The sequence below is a fragment of the Lynx rufus genome, unplaced genomic scaffold (assembly GCF_022079265.1).
Source record: "Lynx rufus isolate CCGP_SWC_20201006 ecotype Redwood Valley unplaced genomic scaffold, mLynRuf1.p SCAF_11, whole genome shotgun sequence".
NCBI classification, from domain to species: domain Eukaryota; kingdom Metazoa; phylum Chordata; class Mammalia; order Carnivora; family Felidae; genus Lynx; species Lynx rufus.
Window position 1 is genome coordinate 2,485,237 of NW_025814825.1, and position 12,268 is coordinate 2,497,504.

At 39.5% G+C, this 12,268-nt stretch overlaps 1 protein-coding gene across 3 annotated transcripts in view; it reads right to left on the reverse strand.

Moving 5' to 3' along the window:
- FAM13C (family with sequence similarity 13 member C) overlaps positions 1–8,083 on the reverse strand; it is a 167,331-nt gene extending 159,248 nt beyond the window's left edge. For all 3 annotated transcript variants that reach the window (XM_047071765.1, XM_047071742.1, XM_047071751.1), the window contains exons 1-2: positions 8,022–8,083; positions 1,326–1,382 (exon numbers count right to left, since the gene is read on the reverse strand). In XM_047071765.1, coding sequence (XP_046927721.1) covers positions 1,326–1,382; positions 8,022–8,083 — 119 coding nt within the window. The remainder of the gene's footprint in view (positions 1–1,325; positions 1,383–8,021) is intronic.
- Between the last annotated feature and the right edge of the window lie 4,185 nt (positions 8,084–12,268).

The following is a 12,268-nucleotide window of genomic DNA, read 5'->3' on the forward strand; positions in this document are numbered from 1 at the left end:
TGGAATCATTCATAACTGAGAATGAACAACTAAGTGGTGTTCTGAAAAGAATAAGAGTCTGAAAGATCCTCCCACATATTAGTTGTGTCACCTGGTCCACAGCGTGTCACCTCTCTGGTCCTCATCCTAAGATGGATGTCTCTCCACCTTGCAAAGACAAGACAGTCCCTATGAAATACCTGCCATAGGAAGCTGGCTCAAGGCCACAGCCCAATAAATGGGGGCTATTGTTATGCTCACAGGGCTTTAGCCAAATGGTTATTTGTAAAGAAAAAACTGAGTGCCCTTTTTAGTCTCTCCAATACCTCCAGGATAAATTCCAAACTCCTTAGCAAGGTACATAAACCCTTTGAAATCCATCTTTGTTTATCTCTGGAGCTTCAGTTCTTACCACTCCTGGCCTCCTCACTCCCACAGGCTCTCAAGACTCCTGCCATCCTGAACTGCCTGCTATTCCTACGACCCTCTGTTGGTTTTCCAGTAAGTTGCTCCCTCTGCTTGGTGGCATCCTCTTTTTCTTGGCCTTATATCACACACACATACACACACACACACACACACACACATGTCATGTGCTATTGTAATTTTCTTTAGGAATCCATCCCAGAAACCTCTCTGGGCTATTTGGTCCTTCTAAATGAATCCTCTGTCCATGCTAGTAAAATGTACTTAATGCACTATAGCATCATCATCTATATTGACTGGTTTCTGGCACAAAAAAATAGGCCTTCAACAATTGTTTGTTATCTAACAAACGGACTTGAGAGTCAGAGAGACCTGAGTCCAAATTCTGCTTCATGGTAGCTATGTTAGCTTGGATGAGCTATAATCCCTCTGAGCCTCAGTTTCCCTACTACCAGATAAAGAGAGAAACATCAGCCTCCTTTCGGTTGTTTGGATTAAATAATAAAATGTACATGAAAGTGCTCTGAACAAGCAAATATGGAAGAAAGTTAACTGTGAAGGTTTTGCCATACCATGAACCCCTCGATGACCAGGACCATACTCCAAACATTTGATGACATGTTTGGTGAATAAATCTATAATCTCTTCCACAGGCTCTATGATGGGAACATTGAGATGGTATAATCAATATTTAATTCAGTAAGCATTTAATTAGCATTCCCCATATGAAGGCACTGCCTGGCTACTAAGGGGAGCATCCCAAAACTGGACAAGACAAAACTTCCTTTAAGAACTGATAGTTTATTAGAAGAACTTACACACAAGAACAAGTGACTGTAATTCAAAGAGGAAACAAAGGAGCCTAGACCCAAATGATTTCTGTCCTTCATAATTAAGAACCAGGCAATTGTGGGTCATACCTGAGACTGGAGCAATCAGTCTGGTCTTCATGTAGGGAGACTGTGTCTTCGTCACACCTGGAGAGAAGGAACAAAACCACATCAGATCCAGCAGTCTGTAGCAGCAGAAGCAGCAAGAGTCTAAATTATCTTCGATTAGTCCGGTAAACTAAAAAATAGAACAACCCTCACCGCTCTCTCTCTCTCAAACTAGCTCCAATTCCCAGCATGTGTACCAGGTAATGACACCAATGTTGTCATATGTGATCATACCTCAGAACTAGAGGTAACACTCCTTTATGATCCACTGCTCTGAATCACCTAAACTAACAAGATTTTGGCAAGGACTGAAGTGTTCAAAGCACTTGAGGGACATCTAACACCAAGATTGGTGGATTACTCTTGGCTCAAATGCACTGTCTGCCTCTTGAAATTTCCTCTGCCTCAGGCAATCATAAACCACATCAGCTTCCATTTGGCTTCCTTCATTGGCCTCCAGACTTTCTCAGTCCCCTTCCTTATCACAAAACTTCTGGAATAACCTGGTGAAAAATTCGTGGCTCTTCTAAATGAAAAGTCTTCTGTGTTCAACACGGCCTGAGGGAATCTAGAGCAAGACCACTCTCTCACTCTAGTGTAGGAGGGAGCCTTTGTTCCTGTTCTCAGCCCTTCTTATCCCGCTCCAGCCTGGAATGCTTTTCCATCTCCAACTCCTACTTATCCTTCACTTGCCCAAATGAAGTCTTATGAGCTCCATGAACCAAGTTCACCCACAGGCCACATTCCTACTTTAACCTTGATACATAAATGTTTACTCTTCATTCTGAGGTTTGGGTAACCAACTGTATCTTGCCTCACACTGCTCTGTAATTCCTTCATACCTCTGAGCTCTTTTAATTAGTTATTAATTCCTTGAGAAGAAATGATATTTTTTTCTAGATAAACCGCCACAGTGCCCACAGTGTTACCCCAAAGTAGGCATCCAATACGTGTTTGAATACAATCATTAGCTCTGGCCCCTCAGCAAGACTGGGAATAATTTAACAAGCATTTATGGAACATTTGCTATCTTTCAGGTACTTATTAGGCATTGGAGGTGTGCTTCTCAAACTCTTTGGGATTTAGGACTGACCAGTTTGTTTTCTATTTCCAATCCACTATGGTAGTTTGGTAAAAATGCCACAGGGATGCCAAATTCCCATAAAATATTAAATTCTTACTCCCTATTTCTGTACTTGCCTTGTCTCAGACAAGTTACAAACAATTTTGGGGCCCATACTTTTCGTAGCACTACTTCTAAAGGACACAAAGTTGAAAAAGTCCTCCACCCTGCTCTGAGAGATTCACAATGTAATGAGTAGACAAAAATAAATAAATACATACATATGTAATATCACCATAATATAATAATAATATTCATACTTTATGAAATCATTTATAATTTTTAAATATTCCTTGCTTGCAATGGTATATAACTTGTCCACAGAACAAATTGATGAAAGCTCCAGTCCTCTTCCCTCACAATCCCTTTTAAATTATGGGGTTTTTTTTAAATGAATTAAAACAAAGGCTACATAGATTCTAACTCTCTCTGCCTGTTGAAATATTTTATTCCTATTGGCAGTTAAAAAGAAAAATCGGTCGACTTAATACAGTGCTCTTCTTAACAAAATAATTAAATTTTCTTGCTTTCTCATGTTTTTGACTGTCAGTAAGCCACTCTATCCATCTCATGTAAACAACAATTGAATTCATAAGCATTGCCTTATTCTCCTCCATCAGAGACATTCACTTTAATAGATCATCTAAGCTTTGTAATTTGAATGAAAAATGTTTCCCAATGAAAGTAATATTGCAAAGTAGAAAAACCAGTGACAAACAGAAACCTAGAATTTTTGCTTCCAAAGAACTAAGGTTCAATCGGAGTTTCAACCCTAGAGCTCAACAATACCTATTGTTTGGGAATTTGGCAAGAACATATTTTTCTCCCCCTCACTTGATTTACTAACTTTTCTTTTCAAAGTACAATTAGGTAAAAATGGAAACTCAGCACCAGAACAAAGTTGCACAAGCTTTTTTAAGTATGAGGCCAGATCCTGATTAGCTGATCCAATTTTAAGGCCTATTGAATGATTTCAGTAGCCCCTCAAGGAAACACAATTCCTAGGTCACAGATACAGCAATGAAATAGATCTGTGTACTGGCTTACACGAACACCTATACAAGCTTTTTAGTCCAGTTGGATTTTACATTTGCTTTGATGAAGACCATTAAGTTTTATTGAATTAACATCTCCTTTGTGACTCTTCTGATGATTCCTTGAGCAGGAGCCCCCTGTACAATGTTGAACCAACTGTAAAACTGGATTCCACAGTGGAACCCATATCCAGATATCCCCATTCCTGTAAGAAAACCAGCTCAGACTAAGTACCCTACTGGTCTTGGGCATGGCATTTTCTTACTATATTATAGCTCCACTACAGGAATTTAAAGACCAGTCACTTTAATGATCTCCTTAAATATTCAAAACTTGGCATCTTCTACATGCAATGCTTTTCAAAATGTAAACTGTGACCTATTAGTAGGTCTTGAAATTAGATAGCAGCTACCAGCATGCTGTTATTGTTGTTAGAGAAATAGAATACAACATAGCAGTATCATAAGGTTTAAGTGTTATTTCACAGAACTTATTTAAATAAGTCATGTATATATATGTGTGCTGGATTGCGTTATAAATGTTTTTTTGGGGGCGCCTGGATGGCTCAGTCAGTTGAGCATCCAGATTCTTGATTTTGGCTAAGGTCATGATCTCAAGGTCATGAGATCTCTCTTATGAGAATCATAAGATTCTCTCTCTCTCTCTCTCTCTCTCTCTGCCCCTCCCCTGCTCATTCTCTCTGTCTCTGTCTTTCTCTTTAAAATAAAATAAAATAAAATAAAATAAAATAATAAAATAAAATAAAATGTTTTTCTTACTACTCTTTGTAGTTAAAAAAAAATGTGAACAGCACCTCTATTAAATGACTTCCTTTGAAGTCTCATCAACTAGGGTCTAAGTCCCCAAGTTCTTGATTTGTTGTTACCCAGACAATATATGGATAATTTGTCCTTGCAATCACTTATTTGTGAAATGCTCAAGGTTGTTACCTTTTTCCCTCTCGGAGTTTTATTCCCTCTATCAATCACAAACAAGAAAATCTTATATGGGACTTTACCTTTACCGCTTACCTTCTTTTTCATAGCATCTCAGCTAAGCCTGCCAATGCAATCAGGTAAGGGCCACCTTCACACAAGAGGTGAAGGAATTGCCCAAGTCCAATGTGGAAGGCAATGGTCCCTGTGGTATTTCTGCTCCACCATATTGAGCCTACCAAATAGTCTCTTTAGTTTATATTCCAGAGGCTCGCAAAAGAAGGAGAATGACTTGTTTCTTAGAATAATGGTGGGGAAAGAAGTGCCCATGAGAGGTTCTTTTTATTGACTTGGGGTAAATGAGAAGAGAGGCCTCAGATTGGTTATTAGATAAAATGTGGTTGTGCCAAGAAGGAGACTCCCATTCACGCAGTAGTCCTGTGTTCCCTGAGAGCAAAGGTGCAGAGGTGCAGCCTGAAATCCTATGGGATTTCTCAGTGTGTCTCCAGAACCATTTGCATTAGCATTCTTTGGGATCCTGATTAAAAGGGCAGGCTTGGGACCTACTAGCACCTCAGTGTCACTAGATAGGCTAGCTCCCTGAAGGTGAGGCCCAGGAATGTGAATTTTCAAACCAGACTGCCTTCTCAAACACACACAAACATAACTAACACTGACTTAAAAGTTTACAAAGCCCATCACTGGGCTGACTCCAATATAATCACCAATCGTAGGTTCCCATTTTGGGATAAAGTCTGGGAAACTGAATCTTATACATATTTCTTTTTTTTTTTAATTTTTTTTAACGTTTATTTATTTTTGAGACACAGAGAGAGCATGAATGGGGGAGGGTCAGAGAGAGGGAGACACAGAATTGAAACAGGCTCCAGGCTCTGAGCTGTCAGCACAGAGCCCGACGCAGGGCTCAAACTCACAGACTGCGAGATCATGACCTGAGCTGAAGTCGGCTGCTTAACCGACTGAGCCACCCAGGCTCCCCTCTTGTACATGTTTCAATGTCCTTCCCCAGTTCATACTGATGATCAGTTTTGAGAACCACTACTTCAGATGATAACTAATTCATTGCAGAATGCATTTGCTGGCCAGGCTTCATTTCATATAGCAACGTAGCCAGAGCAACATAGGAAATGACCATGGAAAAATAGATAAAAGGACCCTGCAGATACAGAAGGGAAGTCCAAGGCCATTCTGATCTTGGAAGAATTTGGGTATAAAAAGAAACTGAATTGGTTCAGAACTGCACAAACAGTGCCAGGCCTGGGAAAAAACCGAGAAGAGAATAAAATCTGTCCTTAAGTCCCTCCCAATTTCCCTTCCCTTTGACTCTTAAGAGACCCCCAGGAGGCCAAGCTCACCCCTACCAGGCTAGACTACCTGATAACATAAATTATATTAAAGTGTTAATGACAACTTGAATCTGCCTGCCAGGGGCACAGACTTTTTAATTTCCATTTTAATAAGGGTCACCACCAGAGGCCTGCATGCAAAAAAAATCATCTCTGGGTGCAATTTCAGATACAAAAAAAAAAGTGAGTGTGGGTAGGAGGAAGTAGGAGGGATAGGGACAGGAGGGAAGGAAGTTTGTATGTATCCAGAACATACAAGGAGACAAGTGCCTCCTCTGTGTATGTTAAGACCACTCCCAAATATTTACTGAGCACCTGCTACATCTAATTCTCAGGATAGCGATCCTGGTCCTGTTGGCTTTGGGGTAATGCCAAAAAACCAAGGAAAATGTTTTGTATTCCTGATGAGAGGAGAAAATGTTACACTAGACAATAACTAGTTTTCAGTGACCCTACTTTGTGCTGTGTGACACCTATGAAGCTTTTGGTATTTTTAAATATACTCCTTTCATTTTTAGATTAGCCAGATGGCATCCCAATTGTCACTCAGGGCCTTATAAAATAAATCACTGTCACCTCTCTGAAAACAACAACAGGATCTTATGCAATCAGAACTCCTTGAGGAGTATCCAAAGAAAAAGTACCAGACTTTTCCCACAGTTAAGTGTAAAACCTTTTTTAAAAAAATATCCATGTGAAATCTGGAACTGAGTATCTCATTTTGAAGCCCCTATGTCTGAGGCTGACTCTAGGGATTCAGCCACACAGGGCTCCCAAGAATCAGGCACAGAAAGCACTTGGTGCCTATAAGCACAGCAAAGGGAGGAGAGCACCACCTGTGAACCTGAACCAGGAAGTCACGGCCTATCTTTGGCGTGCATACCTCAGCACACGTTCCCTCCTCCTCTCTCCGGCTTTTAGAAAACCAAAGTTGCAGCAATGTCATTAACAGATGCTGGCCCCAGTGAGTATTTTATATGGCATCTTGTAAAGTCAATCCTGGATTGTTGTTTTTTTAAGTAACTCCAGTTAAGTGAGCCCAAAGCTTGACAAAAAGAGAGCAGCATATCCAAACGCAGAAACAAAAGATGTGGGAAACCATGGGACCTGGGAAGTCCTGTAGAATCTTACCCTTCCATCACCAAGTCATTATGACTGTGGTAAAACTTGACACTCATGTATCTATTCCCACATTTATTTGCCTTTTAGGAAATTTTAGCAAACAGTTCCAGAGTTACTGGGCTTTTCTATATCAAACCTGCAGCATTTTTTAAACATAGATGAGTATACAGCCTTATACATCCCTTTTTCCTGAACAGCTGCTGAGTGACTTTACCAAAAGGTCCCAGAAGTAAACATCATGAGTTAGCCTAGAAAGACTGCTAAATGCAGTGTAGATACTTCATATACATGTATATATGTAAATGTTATGCAAATTACATATAATATTAGTATAATATACTACCTACTAATTTGTAACATATATGTATAGTACAATATTAGGAAAACATCCCATTAGAAAGGGATGACAAGAATTAAAACCATGAACTATATCTAATAAAAAATACTATGACTGCTGGCCTTGAGTAAAATACTATACTCCTTCATTCCATGTTTAAATTATGTTAGTTGCCCCGATCAGCAGCTTTAGCCATAGGACAAGATGGTTTATTCCTCCTATAGCCACATCTTTGAGGTCAGAAGACAAAAAATGACAAAGGGCACGCAGAAAAGTTCACTGTGTCTTAAAAATCTGTAGACAAGAGAGGGTAAGAATAAGTTTAACCTGTTTACCACATGCTAGAATTCAACTCAAGTCATTTCACATCTATCTTCTATTTGTTGTAAATGTATACAGCATGCTCCGTGAAAACTGACACCAATGTTGGCAAAATAAAACAAAGCTTCCTTTTGACATGTCAAATACATTTTTTTTTTAATTTGAGCTCCAAGAATACATATCTTAGAGCACTGAGCTCCTGCAAGCAATTAGCTTGTTATGATATCTCCCCCCATAGCTGCTAAAAGGCTGATTTCAACCTGTAAAGATTTCTGGGCCCCATCATCAGTCAGCACCTCTCCCGGTCTTCAGAGCCCAGATTACAAGAGACAATGCATCTAATACGAAAAGCGGCGGGGGACGGTGGAAGATACCTTCACGATAGTTGCTTCCAGAGAAAGGCATGCAAGTGTTATTTTAACAGCAAGAATCACTTACTCTGTTACAGCGGTGCTGCTGAAGGAATTATCCTGAAGGCTGAAACAGAAACAAGAAAACATCAGCCAAGTCCGGCCGGGGAGCCGTCTCCCTGATTGCTCTCCGGGAGTTAGAGCACACACACAAACATGGCATTGCAAGGCAAGTCTCAGGGCTCGCCCGGCACGCTCGCTCTACCTTGGGCTGCTGTCTGCACATGCTCGTAACGACACCCCCAGCTGGGGCCCAGCCGCACGGGCGAACCACAAAGCCCAGCAGCCCGCGAGGCTGTGGGGACAGAGCTGGGCGGGGCGCGGTGGCTGAGCTGGCCCTGGGCCCCGGGCCCCCCAGGATCCGCGCAAAGAGTGCCTGGAGAGTTACCGGACCTCAACCTCGCCGGCCCCGCACCTCGTTTAGTCCAGGCCTCTGGGTGCCAGCCACCCCGGGGCTGGCAGTGGGAAAGCCCAGCCGTTTCTGCCTAGGTGCTGAAATCGCTGGGGGACTTGCTTTCTTCCAGACGTCTCCTGCCAATTTTACAGAGCTACCCCCTCTAGGGATGGAGGCTCGCAGAAATTCATCCGTCAGGAGGGAACGACGATGGAGAAGAGGACATAGCTGTTGTTTTTGCTGTGTGTGTGTGTGTGTGTGTGTGTGTGTTTTATTGCCCTGCATTTGAAGGAGGGCTCACTGCATCACACCCGCTTGGTCTGCACTGTCATTTCAGTCTCAGAGAGGAAGCGCCCAGCTTCTTGAGGACAGGGCTATGAATGAACCCACGCAGGGCCAGTGGAGAATTTATTCCAGGCGGTACTGGGGACTGGAGGGCCGTGCAAGGGGTGGGATGTGCTGTGCCCAGAGTAGCCCGTCTGAGTGCCACTCCCAAGCACCCTTACAAAGGGCGAGAGATGGAATCCACAAATGCCATCCATTTTTAAATAAAGGCAGCCCTGTTGGGGGAAGGGAAGGCTGTCAGGCCTCCATTTGCTTCATCCCCCTGGGAATATTTGTCCTGCCCTCTTTCCATTGTTCTTTTCTCCTGCCAACTTGACCTTGATATGAAATGAACAGTCATCTGTGAAAGATTCTTATTTTGATTTTTGAATTAAGTAAATTCCCCAGCCACCCCCCCCCTTTAACCTCTCCACTCGCAGAAGCAGCTGAGATGGTATGTTTTAAATATGGTATTTATGGTATGTTCAAACTATATCAGGCGATGAGTTAATTTATAACACAACAACAACCTCAAATTTTTACTTTTGGTTAATTAGAAAAATTACCCAAAATTTGGTAATAAGGGGGAAGAGCATTACCTTTCAGTATCACACTGAGACTTTGTTTTACAGGTCCACCCAAGGACTACTTAATTCTCTAGGAAAATGTACTTGTGTGTGACGTTGCTGTTCACTATTGGTTAGACCTCAGATGCTGGAGTTTCCTGTTAAGTTGTACATTTTGTCCAATCTGTCCAGAGGAAAAGATAACCTAAATGTTTATGGTATTATTGCATTGTGCAACTTTAACCACTTTTGTATCTCACCTAACAATCATATAGAATATTCTTCTACATGCCTGTAAATATTCAAATACTCTTGGTTTCAAAGGCACCATACTCTTACAGGTTCTTTTATTAATAAATTAATAGATTTCTGATGTGTGCCTATGCTTGTATGAGTGTCATGTTTTTAACTTTTATTATACTTTGAAAAATCAAAATTCAGTTTTCCAAGAAAAACAGGTTTCATTAAGGTCCTTTGCAATTTTCTTTTCCTTACTTCAAATATTTAAAAAAGTAGCTGAATAAAAGCCCAATATGGTCTTAGACCTGAACTCTACAGACTATAAGAAGTTTAGAAATATTCATCTCAAACAATATATATATGTTCCTTAATCACCTACTGCCTCATATGAGCTATGTTCAGGAGTGTTAGACATGAACTATTATATATATATATATATATATATATATATATATATACACACACATATACATATACATATATATACTCATTATTTAGTTGCCACAAACTGAGATCTATTCTTTCCATTCTATTGAGACCAGTAAAGGCAATTCTATATTCCACATTCTTGGCCCTAAAGATTTAAAGGTTGCCAGTGTTCAGAAACCCCTTTTACTCATTGTCTATGGTGCTGATTCTTAACGTTCTAATGCAGAGAAAGATCATACTTTTCTCATTTTAGCATTCCCAGTGATCCATTTGAAATGAGAAAACTCTATGCTTTTCAACTTTGAAACAGGACTTGGACAATATGAAATAATGTGAGCCTTTTGCAAATAACATAAAATAACAATTGTGTAAAATAAGTTCAAGTATTCAATAATGTCCACAGAAAAGAAATCAGAAATCTCATCAGGTCATGAATAAAATGTACCAAAATTATATTTTAGGTGGTACACCTACACAATGAAAACAATTTGTTGATATAGTTGATTATGGTTAAAAAAACAAAAATGTCCCAGGAAAAATAAAATCCTCTTATGTGGACTATATAAGAAAATCAATCACTCATTTTTTACTTCTGAATCAGTTCTTCTAACTTACTAGTTTTTACTTAAGTCAGGTGTAGAAGTTATTTTTATAATATCTGGGACTTTGTTTTGTTTTAATATTCTGTATTATCCAACTTGGAATAGAGCAATACTGATGAATAATCATATACCATCTGGTTATTCTGGAGACCCTGTGTGACAAGACAGCAGTTTAAGATGAGTTCAAAAAGAGAAGCAGAAAACTAATACTGGCATTCTGGAAAAAGGTAACTTCTAGACCTGTGTTTCCCAAAGCGACCTCAGTGGAATTCCAGTTTCCCAGATGATCCAAGAAAAGGAAAAGAGAGCTACATCGTCAAAATTAAGTTTTTGAAAAGGTGTGCAAGCTGACCCTTGAGCAACAAGGGTTTGAACTGTGTGGGTCCACTTATGTATAGATTTTTAAAAATTTTTTTAAAGTTTATTCATTTTTGAGAGAAAGAGAGAGAGCAAGCATGAGCGGGGAAGGGGCAGAGAGAGAGGGAGATACAGAATCTGAAGCAGGCTCCAGGCTCTAAGCTGTCAGCACAGAGCCCGATGTGGGGCTCGAACCCACAAACTGAGAGATCATGACCTGAGCTGACATCGGACGCTCAACCAACTGAGCCACCCAGGTGCCCCGTACAGGTTTTTTTTTTTTAAATAAATACAATACGGTATTGTAAATGTATTTTCTCTTCCTTATGATTTTCTTAATAACATACTCTTTTTCTAGCTTGCTTTGTTATAGAAATGTAGTATGTAATACATATAACATACAAAATACATGTTAATTGACTATCTTATCAGTAAGACCTCCAATCAACAGTAGGCTATTAGTAAAGTTTTGGAAAGTCTAACGTTGTATGTGGATTATCAGCTGTGTGGAGGTCAGTGCTCCTAACCCACACATTGTTCAAGGGTCAACTGTGTATTATAAATTCACAATGCACATTAGGCAGCAAAAAAAGTATTTCTTTTTTTTTCATTACTTTTTATTCTGTGGTTTTTTTTAAGTTTTTATTTAAATTCCAGTTACTTAACATATGGTGTTATATTAATTTCAGGTGTACAATATAGTGATTCAACAATTCCATACATCACCCAGTGTTCATCACAAGTGCAGTCCTTAATCCACATCACCTATTTAACCCATCCTCCCAAACTGCCCTGTGGTAACCATCAGTTCGTTCTCTATAGTTAAGAGCATGTTTCTTGATTTGCCTTTGTCTTTTTTTCCCTTTACTCATTTGTTTTGTTTCTTAAATTCCACATATGAGTGAAACTGTATGGTATAATAAATCTGATTCACTTATTTCACTTAGCATAATACTCTCTACCTCTATCCACATCATTGCAAATGTCAAGATTTCATTCTTTTTTATGGCTGAATAATATTGCATTGTATATCTATTACCACATCTTCTTTATTCATTCGTCAGTTGATGGGCACTTGTGGTGTGTCCATAATTTGGCTATTGTAGGTAATGGTCCTATAAACATTGGGGTGAATATATCCCTTTGAATTAGTATTTGTGTGTTCTGTAGGTAAATACCTAGTAGTGCAATTGCTGGATCATAGGGTAGTTCTATTTTTAACTTTTTGAGGAACCTCCATACTGTTTTCCAGTGACTCCACCAGTTTGCAAAAAAAAAAAAAAAAAAAAAAAAAAGTATTTCATCATTTTTTAACCAATGTTTTTCTTTTTTTTAAGTTTTTTTAAAGTTTTTATTTATTTTG